Source organism: Cinclus cinclus, chromosome 6 (assembly GCF_963662255.1).
Source record: "Cinclus cinclus chromosome 6, bCinCin1.1, whole genome shotgun sequence".
Taxonomy (NCBI): domain Eukaryota; kingdom Metazoa; phylum Chordata; class Aves; order Passeriformes; family Cinclidae; genus Cinclus; species Cinclus cinclus.
Genome location: NC_085051.1, coordinates 59,779,012 through 59,792,916, shown reverse-complemented (window position 1 = coordinate 59,792,916; position 13,905 = coordinate 59,779,012). Strand labels below are relative to the sequence as shown.

The 13,905-nt window shown below is 49.4% G+C and overlaps 1 protein-coding gene across 1 annotated transcript; it reads right to left on the bottom strand.

Annotated features, from left to right (window-relative positions):
* Positions 1 to 609: 609 nt before the first annotated feature.
* On the bottom strand, positions 610 to 2,863 carry BMP4 (bone morphogenetic protein 4). The gene is made up of 2 exons (XM_062494998.1): positions 2,452 to 2,863; positions 610 to 1,481 (listed from the first exon to the last, which is right to left on the bottom strand). Exons 1-2 carry the CDS (start codon positions 2,819 to 2,821, stop codon positions 640 to 642), a joined length of 1,212 nt encoding a protein of 403 aa, XP_062350982.1. The 5' UTR covers positions 2,822 to 2,863; the 3' UTR covers positions 610 to 639.
* Positions 2,864 to 13,905: the final 11,042 nt, after the last annotated feature.

Here is a 13,905-nt window from a genome sequence, read left to right as displayed (position 1 = left end):
TGTTAATAGTTTTAAAACCTGGGGAATCCTGAAGTCAGAGAAAGGGTATAAAACCCAGCAGGTTTAGCATAAAGCCCTCAGGTAAATCTTCACCTTCTTTTCAAATGCATTTTTGGTGGGTTGCTTTGGAAAGGCTTGGGCCAGGTTAGCAAGGTCGGCTCTATTCCCAGCAGCTCTTAAATCTCCAGGGACCCTCATCTCCCACGTGGCACAGCCCCAGCACCAGGGAATCCGCGGGTACCTCAGTGAGAAATGGAACCACTAAAATTTGCGAAGCCTTTAAGTGAAAAAAGGTGAGGGGGGGGAAAGATAGGAGAAGGAAGGTGGGGGTTAAGAAGATAAGGAGACAAAATAAACTCCTGGCTGCACTCCCAGCCAGCACAGCCTCAGCAGCACCTTGAGAGGCGAGACACAAAATGCATTTACCTTTAAAATAATGACTCATTTTATTTTTTTCTTTTAATATGTAGTTATAAATATATTTTGTCAAAATATATGATCATTATTGTCAAAAACATTTGCACATAAAGTCATAAATAAGGTCAAGGTGAACGTTTAGTTTAGAGAAGAGTCCAGCTATAGCAAGCAGTTCTGGGGTAAGGACGGGAGGGAGAGAGAAGGGGAGGAGAGGGAAGGGGGTCAGCGGCACCCGCACCCCTCCACCACCATCTCCTGGTAGTTTTTCAGGACCACCTTGTCATACTCATCCAGGTAGAGCATGGAGATGGCGCTGAGCTCCGTGGGCACGCAGCAGGCCTTGGGAATGCTGGAGTTCACGGAGTTCACCAGCGTCTGCACGATGGCGTGGTTCGTGGAGTTGAGGTGGTCGGCCAGAGGGAAGGGGCAGTCCCCGTGGCAGTAAAACGCCTGGTACCCCGGGGGTGCCACGATCCAGTCGTTCCAGCCCACGTCGCTGAAATCCACATAAAGGGCATGGCGGCGGCAGTTTTTTTTGTTCTTGCGGGAACGCTGGTGCTTGGGGCTCCGGCGGGCTCTTCGGGTCAGAGCGTGGCCTCGCCCGTCGTGCCCAAAAGTGACCAGGAGCGGCCTGAGCTGCGCCCAGTCCCCGCGCCCTTGAGGTAAAGATCGGCTAATCCTGACGTGTTTGCCCTGATGAGTCTGTGCGTGGTGGAGGTGGGTGACCTCGATCACCAGCCCGTGGTTCGGCTGCTTGTCCTTGGTCCACCGGATCACGGCCGGGCTCACATCAAAGGTCTCCCAGCGCGTCACGTTGTGGTGCACCAGCCGCGTGTCCAGCAGGCGCGTAATGGCCTGGGCGCGCTCCGACAGCGGCTTCATCACTTCGTAAATGTTTATCCGGTGGAAGCCCCTCTCCCACGCCGCGCTCGGCTCCTCCACCTGCTCCCGGTACAGCCGCAGCTCCGCCGAGGAGATCACCTCGTTTTCCGGCACGCTGCTGAGGTTGAAGACGAAGCGGATCCGGGGCGCCTCGCTGGGACCCGGGACGGTCTCCAGGTGCTCTGGAGGAGAGCAGGGAAGAAGGGGGCGGGAAGCGGTAACACAAGCAAAGAACAGCACGTCAGCCTCGGGGCACCCAGCCACGGCCCCGGCACAGCCGCAGCTCACACCCACGCTTCACCTGCCCGGCAGCCACCGGCTCCTCTCCGCTCCCCCGCGCATCCCTCCCGGCCGCGCCGGGAGCGGCTCCTGCCCCGGCACCGCTGGTTCACCCGCGCCTCGAGCAGTCCACCCCTTCCCACCTCGCCTCCCCGTTCAGGGAAGACTTTTTCCCTTTAGTTTTTCCTCCCCCGGTCTCTCCAAAATCATCTCCCCTGCGAAATGCGGCGCCACGGAGCACAGAGGTGCCTTGTTACGGGGGGCAGGGGGGAAAAAAAAGAGAAGCAAATTCCAACGCAGTAATGATGCGGCTGGATTAATAATTCAGATTTACTTTGGAAAAGAAACATCCGCTAGGAAACATTTGGATCAGATTACAAGGGTCTATTCAATAAACCTTATAAACACACAGCTGTAAGTATTAAATTCGACTCGAGGTTTGGGGGGATTTTTTTTTCTTTTTTTTCTTAAGAGTAAAAGCAGGCAGCGATTGCTTTGATAGTTCAAAAGAAACACTCCAGGGGCGAGATCCCGCCCTCGCTTTACTCCCGCATCCGATCCAGAGCCATTAAATCCACGCGAGCCCAGGGAGTGACCCCGAGGCAGAGGCACCGAAGGAAACTCACTGGTGTCAACAGAAGCAAAAGCACTTCAAAATATGGCCAGGCTCGGGTTAAGCACAGAATGCTAGAAAAAATACCGAGCAGCACGCCTGTCACCCACACACGGCAGGCTGGGGTGGGGGGGAATGGTTTTCCTCCCATAAATTTAGAGCCGGGCACGTCCTGCTTCTAAAGGCATTTGTGAGCTTCCAAACGCAAGGAAATCCCGATCGCTACCGGGGCTGGGAATTTACCGCCTCCCATCACTGACCTTCATGGTGGAAACTCCTCACGGTGTTTGCCCGGCTGGTCGATCGCTCAGGGTACTGCAGGCTAATTTCCTGGAGGCTTTCCTCCTCTTCTCCGGACTGGAGTCGATAGAGATCCAGCATGTAACTAGGAATGACGGCTGACTTGCTGGGCTGAGGCCGCCTTCGGAGCCCAAACATCTGCAGCAGAGTTGTTTCGAAACCCCGCAAGAGTTCATGGCTTTGGGCAGAGCGGCGTCCGGATCCGGCTTGTCCCTGAAGCTCTGCCACTTTCTTCCTGCCGGTCTCCGGGATTAGGCTAGCATGGTTAGTACCTCCTAGAAGGACTTGGCATAGTAGGATGACCATCAGCATTCGGTTACCAGGAATCATGGTGTCTCTGGGGTGTAAAAAATACGACAACAAACAAGAAGGAAAGTCAGGATGAGAAGCGAAACCCCCCTCCTCTTCCGAACAAACTTAAAAACAATAATAATAGCAGTAATAATAATAACAACAAAAGGTAAAAGGACACGGGGAGCAGCCTCCATCCGAGCGGCAGCCGGCGCGCCCCAGCGGGCAGGGACCGGCCGCAGTCCCAGCGCTGTCCGCAGCCCCTTCGGGCGGGAGCATTCCCAGCGCATCCCGGCCTCGCTGCCGGATCGGGCAGGAGAATTCCCGGCGCATCCCTCGCCGGGACAGGACGGGACGGGAGCGGGACCGGCGGCGGCGGCGCCCGGCGGGGAAGGAAGGGGCGCACGGCTCGGAGCGCTCCGGAGCCGCCGCTTCGAATCCCGCCCCGACCCCGCGAGGGAAAACGGGGATAAGAACAATATAAAGTTGTTCTTTAAAAAAAATAAAATAAAAATAAAAAATAAAGCCCTGCGATGAAAACAAAAAGCAAGGAGCGAGGCGAAGGAAGAAGAGGGCTGTACTCACTGACAGCAAGCAAGGCATATCAGCACAGTCCATGATTCTGGAGAGCCAGCCCGGACCCAGCGCGCCGAAAGCCCCGGGGCAGCGGCTGCCGAGCGCCTCCCGCGATCGCCGCCCGGCACAGTGCGGCCGCCGCCGCCGCCGGCCCCGGTTTTCTGCCGGCCCCGCAGTCACGTGGAGCCGCTCTCGCCGCCAGCCCGGCCCGGCCCGGCCCGGCCCGCCGCCCCCGGCCCGCCCCCGGCCCGGCCCGGCCCCGCGGGGGACGGCCCTGCCCGCCCCGCCGCCCTCCGCCAGCGCCCGGGGAGCGGGGGGAGCGCGGGGACCCTCGGGGAGCGGGACGGGGTGGGCGCGGTGCCCCGGGATCCCCCGCGCCGCTCAGGTGCATCCCCGGGGACCCTCCCGCCCCGCCCCGCCCCATCCCATCCCATCCCATCCCATCCCATCCCAATCCAATCCCATCTCTGCACGGCCGGGGCGGGGTCCCCGGGGAGGTCGGGGCATCGCGGGGCACCCCGAGGGACCGGGCTGGGAAGGGAGATTCGGGACAGGAAACTCGGGAAGCGGCTGTCCCTCGACGAGAAGGGAGGGAGAGCTTGGGAACGAGAAGCAGCTGCGCGGGGAAAGGCACGGCGGCAGAGCACGGGTTTCTCCGGTGCTGCCAGCACCCGCCAGCCCCGAGTGTCCCCTCCCGGGGGTCGGGAGCCTGCTGCCAGCACCGGGGGTTATCCCCAGTGCCTGCCCTGGATTCCCTCTCGTCCTCCACATTTTCTCATCCTTCTCCCTGGCTGTCTGAATAGCCCTCTCCCCCTTCCCACCAGGCCGGGTTCCCGGACCCCCCTCCCGAGGTGTGCAGCAGGCGCCTGCACGGGTTGTGTATGGCACAGCTGGCGGCTCCAGAGAGGAACCAGGGTTCTCTGGGAGGAAGGATGCTCCCTGCCCCACAGTTCAACCCCAGAATTGTTCTGGGGCAGATTTGGGCTGAGAATAAGAACCAGACTTCCCAAGGCTTGAGGCTGCTCCCAGATTGGGGTTTGGGACAAACTGGTTTATCATTAGCATACATTAACTGGACACAATGCTCTCAGGCACAAGGTGGGATTCTTGGGGCTGTCCTGTGCAGGGTCAGGATTTGGATTTGGTGATCCTTGTGGATACCTTCCAGCTCAGGATATTCTGAGATTCTCTGTCCTACTGAGGGTGATGTATGAACAAGGTGTGGAGAAGGCAGCTCTGGGGAAAGACTCTCTGAATGAAGTGTGATGGGTGCACCATACTTTGGAGACACAGAGTAGAGTGAACGACCCTGTGGTAAATAAAGCCAGCTCCACTAGGGCATTAAAATCTGTCCCTTTGCCCTGCTGGGGTATCCCTTGGTGTCGGGAAAACTGTCACCCACAGTGAGAACACAGTTAATTTATGAGACCAAAAGATGTGGTCGTGGAGTGGCCATGGGAACTCCTAAGCTCATCAATTAACCACAGCCAAAAAACCAGCTCAGAGATGATGACTGTGGCCACAAACCACGGGGCTGCTGTGCCTGAGCACAGCAAACCCACACCAGTGCCTCGGTGTCCTCCCAGCACTGCCCCAGAGCTCACACACCATCACAGATGCCTTCTTTTCATATTTCACTTTCTTTTAATTTTTTTTTAAGCTCAGACCTGACCTATGCATTAGAAAGGCCCTGGGATGTCACCGAAAGGACACGCACAGATAAAAGGCAGTGCTGACGCTGTAATATCTCTGAGTTATTCCTATACCACTCCAAGTTTAAAAGAAACATCTGTTAGCAAGGTATTTGGACTATGAATCCATCAAAATTTGTGAAATATTGCTATTGCCATTTCAAATGTATCACACTGTGTGTTATTCTTAACAAGGAAAAACAATTTTGGGAGTAGCTGCTGTGCAACTTTTCTTAAGTTAAATAACATTTTCATTGAAAATACTCCAGTCTATAAACAAAGTTTACATGAGGGCCGGTATAGCGCTGTTCCTAAAACAGACCTCTGGACTAGGAAAAGCAACCAGTTCCCTCTTTGTGGGATGTGTTCCTCTCTTCGTGTGAAGACCTCACTTAGGTTTTGTAAGGATCAGAGAGTGGCCGTGCTGGAAATGTTTGTCCCGGAGGAAATCAGTCGCACGGCATCCAGCGCTTGCTCTCCTAAGCCATCCCGTTGAGCTGAGATCCCAAAAATTGCTTATGTAACGCTGGTTTAGTGTGCCCCTGTGCGTGGAGGTGGCCAGCTGGGGCCAGAGAGCCAGGGCAGAGCAGTGTGGTTTGGGCTCTCGTAGGAGGCAAGAGTGTATTTGAGTAGCTCCCTGGTTACTAAGAAGTGTTAGTCATGGGGAAAGCTGTAGTATTTATTCCGTAAAATGTAAATACATAACCCAAACCACAAAGGAATAACCATGGATGGAAATAGTGTAGAGTTTACTGAAGGAGCTGGGCTGCCTTTCTACAGAAGCTGTATTTCCTTGGCCCCATAGAGTGTAATTCACCTTGAACGGAGCTTCTGCTCCAGCCCGTGGAGTTACACATCAGCTGAACTCAGTCCAGGCACACTAAACAACCCAGTGTGTTATATATTCCAACCAAAAAAGTGATGCCAAAACGGAGCTAAAAATACAAATGTGGAAGGTTTGAAAAGCAAACACTGCTTAATTCAGCAGTAGATGCAACATTAAAGATCCAGCACATCAAAAACAGAGAACATCGTGTCTCCACTCAACGCAAGGCTCAGCTGCCCTGATAGCACTCACACGGGTGATGGGGGACTGATGGTGGTCTTGCCTGTGACCCACTCCCAGCCTGGTAAAGGGATCTGCTGCCAGGTTTCTTTCCTCTCTGTCTCCTGTGAAAACCGTTCTGGGAATCTCTGCACCTGGACTGCAAAAACCATTGGTGTCCTCTGGAAGCAAAGAACCAGAGGTCGCTGGGGACGTCACCCTGCCAAGAGTGGCCAGACCAAGGAGTGATCCATCATGTGCAGACCTTGGCTGTGACAGCAGACTTTGCTGGTGGCAGCGAGAAGCCCAGGAGCTGGCAGGTGTCCTGGAGCCCCAGTGCCCAGCTCTGCTAGAAGGGGTCAGGAGCTGAGGAGCAATTATTTGTTCACTTTTGTTTCAACCTGATAATCATGGTTTTGCCCAGACATGTTTGTGACAAAATCCCAGCCACTCACATCTGACCCATTTCCAGGTTTTGTGTGCTCAGGACCTACCAGCAAGCACTTGCCGGTCGATGTTCAGCACCTCTAGAAATCAGGCCAGCTCTGTTTACAAGGGAAACTTCTCCTCTAATGGCAGCATTTCAGGAGATACCTCTGGACTCAGACCTTCCCAAACCAGTTCTTGCGTCCTATGTTATTTTTAGAGCAGCTGCACCTTTTTGGGCTCCAAAATCTGAAAACAACCCGCCTTGGGGGAAAAAAAAAAAAGAAAGAAAAAAAAAGAAAAAACACAACAAAAACAACAACAAACTTGCCTCACCAGATTTGTGCTCGAGCAGAAACAAGCCTAAAACCATGAAAAACTAAATAAAGGCCTATGTCAGAGACTTTTTAATGACATGAATTAAAGGAGGAGATGCCCATGAGTGTGCTAAGATCAATTCCCTCCTGCCCTTTCCTTTCAACTGCCTAAGCTTGTCAATTAAAACAAAGGGAACTGAGCAAACAACTCCAAGGGATTACATTTTCCAAAGTAGCTCTTCACTAAAGAGCTGACCGGTAAAAACAAGTGCAGCTGCTTGAATGGCAAAAGGAACATTTTTTACAACCTCTTTGAGATTTTCATTTCTCTGAGTGCTTCAGAGCTGGCCTGTTCTACCAGAATATTCTACCTCCTCCTGAATAAATAAATTCATACTTCTCCTAAAACACAGAACTGGGCTCAGCTTGGACTTTATTTCTGCTTTACATTAAAGTGTCTCTGCCGAGGTGTCAGGACCACATCTAGGACCATTCCTGAGCTAAGAGGAGAATCAGGTTCAGCACTGCTCTTTTATTCCAAACAGGTTTTTTTTCATGGTGTGTTTTTTTTTAACAAATCCCTACAAAAACATTATGTGGGAACATTAAAATAATGCAGTTCTTAAAAGGCAGTCTTTGGTAATCAGACACAAGGCAGTTGAAACAGTAGGATTGTCAGCTCTTTTTTATATTTAAGTTATTAAGGATGATTTTTATTGTTTCAAGAATGCTTTTAAAGGGTTGGCAGCCTCATGCAGGGTGTTTCTTGACTCATTCCCTTTGTCACTTTTCAGAGATGCCCAAGAGTGAGCAAGGCTAGAAAAGTGACCCCTTGCTGTTCGTCCAGACACTGTCTCCCTTCTGCTGTGAGAGTGTGAGGTCTCTGCTGCTAAATATTGTTCTTTTAGAGATGCTGAGCCTCCAAACTTGGAGGTCTGGGTCTTTTGGGCTGGACATCAGGAAGAATTTCTACACAGAAAGGGTGGTTAGGCATTGGAATGGGCTGCCCAGGGGGGAGGAGTGAAATTAGCATCCCTGGAGGTGTTCAAAAAACAGTTCAGTGCTCTGGCCTGCTTGGGAAGATGGTGAATAGCCAAAGGTTGGACCCAATGATCTTGGAGGTTTTTTCCAACCTTAACGTTTCTATGATTCCATGATTAAGGAAGTGCTTCAGTAACAGGACTCATAAAATAAAGGGAGAGCCATTTTAATGGTCTGTTGTTAAAATTCCCCTGAGCTGTGTTAGAAACACATCTGTTGTGAAAAATCGTCTCCACATCAATGGGTTTCCTCGAGGGATGTTACCAGAAGAACATACACTGATCTCATCCAGCTTTTGGAAAGAATCGCTGCCTTTAGCCCACGTTTGCTTCCACGCTTTGTTGCTCCCCACTCCATCAAAGCCCCATCCCTGAGAAGCAAGGAGGACCTCCAGAAGATGAAGAACTCATTCCTCCTGCTCTGCAATTGTGGCTGGTACTAACCAAGACCATCCCTCTTCTAACGAGCTCCATCCAGCTATGTGGCTACCGGAGATAAGCAGATTCCTTTTGGATTTGATGAATCATGAAGGCTTTTGAAAAAATAGCACAAGGCAGGCAGCTCCCTGACCTTACAAACCCCTCTGTGTGTCTCTAGCCCTGAAATGTGGCTTTGTCCGAATTCTGCTGCTACTGATACTTTGCTCTCCCTCACTGCCAAAATCTGTGATTTCACACAACCAGGTAGCACCTCCAGGGTGCTGACATTTGTCTTTGTCCTTTAATTGCAGCTTGAGATCTGCTGCCAGCAGAAGCTTTAATGATCTCAATCACTACTACTAGGTGTAAATAAGCAGAGCAGGACAACTGCTGCAGAAATAATTCACATGAGCTATTGGATTTTTAGCAATAGCAAAGGACTTCACTGGTAGGTACTATAGCAAGTTCTGGGAAATGTCAGCACATGAGTAAATTTTGAGTTCATTAATGTGAACATCCTCACCTGAAGGCAGAAAGGGAGGATCCTGACCAGGAGTCCTTCTTGGGAAACCTGGCTATGCCCTGTGGCCTCCATCTCCAGCAATAACAAACTGGTGGGGCTCGTTTGTACCAGTTGCCTGGTGACAAGGTTCATACTCACAATTAATCATAATTCTTAGAAAGTGTTCACTGAATAAACTTACACAGGGTGTGTGTGAGCAGAGCACGAGCCTCCCACAGACACGTGACACTGAAAAGATGGTTTCTGAGGGAAAGGCTCCTGCTCATTCTGTCACAGAATATCCTGAGCTGGAAGGGACCCACAAGGATCAGAGTCCAACTCCTGGCCCTGCACACAGACACCCAGCAATCCCCCCTGTGCATCCCTGAGAGCAGTGTCCAAACACTCCTGGAGCTCTGGCAGCCTCGGGAATGTCACCATTCCCTGGGGAGAGCCTGGGCAGTGCCCAGCACCCTCTGGGGGAAGAACCTTTCCTGATATCCAACCTAAACCTGACACAGCTGCAGTTCTTCCTGACAAACCTTTCAGCAGGACCTGCTCCAGCTTAGCGTGATAAAGGCTCTCTGTTCTATTATTGATCAAGCAAGCTAACGAGTGAGGTGTTAGCTGGGCTTATTTTCAATTAGAGGCATTCTTACTTACTGTTAGCTGCTCTGCTTCTTTGTGGGGCAACAAAAAAACCCCACTTGTAAGCAGAATCAAAGCCCACCTTTCTCCCAAACAGCCACAACCAAAAAAATACTTGAGGGGGGACACAGTTTGTGTCAACAGCAGTGAAATTTGATTTTATTTTTGGCTCTTTTCTGCATAAGCAAGTATCTATTTTCCTCTTCCCTGTTTCCATCATGTACAGACACTGTACAGACACTCAGTAGCCCAAAGGAGGCCTTTGGCAACCTGGGAATTTCAAAGGGCATAGATTTGGTGCAGAGCTGCAAGTGCTGGGATGCCAAAAGGAAGGTTGTCCTAGTGATGCAGGACCTGATTTGGACTTCAGAAGGTCTAGGTTCAGCTTTGTGCTTCTGTGGCAGTGACTGAATCATCAGGAATCTACTTTATCCAAGTGGTTAAGAGTATATTAAACAGTGAAGAGTAATTAAAAAACATGGGGAAAGGAGGCAATTAGAATTAAAAGCAGGTCAAAGCCTCCATTCTGGAAGAACAAGAGCATTTTGCACCATTGTCAGAAATAAATAAAAAATAAAAATTATTAATAAACACTTCTGAACAGGTCCTCAAATTCCAACCCAACAAACAAAAGTCTTTCAAACCCTTTCAGTGGGACTCCAAGCCCTGAGAAAACACTGGTGGAGTAACAGGACATGGAGATTCTGTATGAACTCTGATTTACAGCACCTGGAACAAAAGTGGTGCTGCCCTGTCCATCACTTTAGAGACCCCTGGGGATTCACCTGTCACCCAGGGCAGAAGACGAGGAGGAAGAAGAAGAAGGATGAGAAGAAAGAGAAGAAGGAGGAGAAGAATAGGAGGAAGAAGGGAAGAAGAAGCAAAACTGAATATGCCAGGAACTGAGAGATTAAACACACTGTAGTCAGAGGTGGGTTTCCAGCATTTTCCAGAAATACTCATCAGGGCTTTACATTACTGGCTGGCAGCCACGAGGCCTGTGAACTGAAGGGAGGCCAATTTCTTGACCTGCAGGTTTCAATGCAAAGACAGTCTGTCCTCTCTGATACCTTATCCAAACGATGTGGGCAAACCAGCATCGTACGTGCGATCCGTGCGTGTCCGATTCCACTGGCAAGCCAGCCTTTCTATTTCCTAAAATACCAGCCACCAAATAGCTTGCAGAGGGATAAAACTGAGCAACTGGCTCAAAAAAAAAAAAATAGAGGAACCTTTAGAAAAGGAATATCTAAAAGCCAGTTTGAAGAGGATAAAAAGTGAAATGGCATAAAAAGGAATGAGTTTGGAGACATCTTGTGTCTCTTTCTTGCATGTGAAGGGGCCCTGGAAGTGAGGGGGTGCTGACCTCCACAGAGGTCCACCTGGGCAGAGGATTTACAGAGCCAGAGCCCAGAGGATCAGCAGGAAGACAGAACAGGAGAGAAAACCGATATGGGAAAGAAGTGAAAACCAAGAAGGCAAATTCAGTCTGGGCAAAGGGCCAAGGCAAGGCCAAGTGCAATTCTAGAAAACAGGGCTGGAGCCAGAGGCACCAAGGTGTCATGACAGGCCTGCACTGGTCTACAGTGACAGCCCAGAATGGTGCACCTGCCAGGAGCACAGCATCACCCAGACATGAAGAGAAGTAGGCTTAAAAGTAGATTTTTGAATGTAAGTCTCAGGATGGAAAGTCTGCACCAGCAGTTTCTGCTTGTGCAGGATCTGGAGTTAGCATAAGGCTGGTATCTCCCTGTACCAGCCCCCTGGGCACACTGGAGTTGCTCTTTGAGTCAGGGAAGGCAGAAATAAGTTAGAACAGTTTCCCTGAGGACCTGTTTGTTCCCCTGGTTTCACCCTGCATTCCTGCTTGTTCCACCTCTGTCCTGCTGACTGTGCTGCCTTTTCCCACCCTCTGTACACATACCTGATAGAGTAGCAAGCCTCAGAACCAGGTATTGTATGCAGCACCACACCCCAATTCGAGGAAATATTGCAAAAAGCAAATGTGAAAGGTCATTTCTAAAACTGGCATCTGCTCACAAATGTTCCTCACAAAGACCCAACACTGAGGTTGCTTCATGGCTGCCAAAAAGTCACCTGTCCTGTGTCCAGAGGCCTCAGCAAGTTACTTCATCTCCCATCACTCTTTCCCTACATAGCTCTTAAGTGCAAAGTGGGGCAGGAATCCTGATGCCCATCCCTTCCAGCCCAGGCTGAGGAGAATCTGAGTGGTGTTGGGGCTTCAGGGATTGCAGGATAAAAATGAACTGGATTGAGACAGATGTTTGAAGAGCAGAGCATAAAATGAGAAAGTCAAAGAGGACTTAGGGTCCATGAGTATTGACTTGAGTCAGGAATAGTGGAGACAAACCATAGAACCAAGGCACAAAATAGGAAGATGGGATGGACAGAATCTTTCTTGGAGCAGTGCCACAAGGAGAGCTTGGATTTGCAAATCTGTTGTGATTTGTTTCCATCTCTTGGGACCACTGGCTGCCCACAGAACAGCCACCATTCCTTTTTCACAGGTTCTCCAACTGTTAAACCACCAGGAGTCCAGGATGAGCCCACCACAGGAGGTGCCTTGTCATGGACGGCACAACTGGATCACTTCCATCGTGTTTTCTGATGGAGGAGAGGCACTGGGAGAAGATTCCTGAATGTATCTATAGGGTTGAGAATGGCTACGACCTGGGGGCTGGGCAAGAGTCACCAGAATTTTGGAGACCCAAGAACTGTGCCTATGCTTGCAGGAGGTGCACAGCTCCAGTGACTCAGAGTAACCCCCAATCCACTCTCAACCCTTTCCAGAATACAGAATTTATCTCACCCAGCATCATCCCTTCCCCTTCCACACAGGATCACCCTTGCCCTGCTGGGCAAAAACCTCTTTCACCCAAACCAGCAAAACTCAAAGTCCAGTCTGAAAAAAAGCCCAACAAAATTCTTAAACCTGAAATAAAACCAGTGTACAAAAGACAATTTTAAAACAAAATTTAACTACAGGCTGGGCTCTGTTCTCTTGCTTGGGGCATGTAAATGCTCTGTTCATACATTTCAAACTCTTCCCAGCAACAGAGCTCCCAAAGAACTTTGTGTCTGTGGGGTGAGCAGCTCCATGTCTCCCATGGCAGAGGGCACACACACTGATCTGGCTCGTGTTACTGAGCAGGATCAGATGATAGATGAAGATCCATGATGCTGAGAGCAGCTCACAGGTCAAAGTCTTTCCCTTCTGTCTGAAAATCCTCCTGCACCTCTCTTTTCCAAAGTAGAAGCCTTTCATCCTGCAAAGGCTTTTGTTGCCACCAGGCTTTGTGTACTTACACATCCTTGGTGGAGCAAGATTTCAGCACAGTGTGTTACAGCTCACATAATCTTTTTTTTTTTTTTATAATCTTTTGTAAAACGGTTCATTCTACTGCCCCATGAGAGATGAATTGCAAATCCAGCCAAAAAAAAACCTACCCCACATCACTGGATCTCAGGAAATGTAGATTTGTCACCTTTCAGTCTCTTTGTATGCTGTTAGATTTTCTCCCTGTAATTTTATGCTGCTCAGGCACCTAATGACCTAAGTGGTCCCAGGAGAGAGGAACCTACCTCGTCTAAATAAAAAGTAAAAATAATAAAAAGGTGTTTATTTGCAATTTACCTTACCTGACTTGTTTAAAGTCTTATCAGAATGTAAGCACCTAGTTTATTCTCTTCATTTTCACAAGATACCCAAGATTTTCTTGAATTGAGAATGTCTAAAGCCTCAGGCATGATCCTGGGTGTTCTCAAGACTTAAATGCCACTGCTTAAAGAGTTAAAGATCTAGATGGCTGCACTAAGAGGATGATAAACTAATCACTCACTCACTGCTGGTGAGCTGGTGTCATTTACTGAAACATGGAATGCATTTAACAATGTAAGAGAAACTCCATGCAGTGCAAAAGCCAAAGATTATTGTTAGATTGTCAGGGTTTACTTTGGAGAAAGTCCTCAGTCTAATTGCCTACGTTTAAGCAACAGAAGTATTTTTGCCCTCGTTGAAGAAGTTCACATTTTCCTTTCAAGCCAATGGATGGTTTGGGATTTTTTTAATGCTACTAAGGATTGCAGATTCTGTTCAGGGGGCTACAAAAAATTTAAGATAGGAACAAAGTAAAAGAAATAATTCTTACAGGGAGCAAGTAAAAAGTGTTTCCTATCATTATAACCAAGAGAAACGTAGAAATTATAATTAGAATATAATTAGTACTACTACTACTACGACTACTGAACATTTACCTACTGATTTGTGCCTTTCAGTGCTGCGAAATGGCTGGAAAGAAAAGCCAGCTCTTGGCACTCAACAGAAATGCATATTTAAAAGCCACACTCTTTTTTAGTGCTTTTGGAAAAAAAATGCTTTAAATCCTTTTTACTGCAATCTCTGAGTCTTGGAGGAAGAGGCAGAACAGGTCTAACATT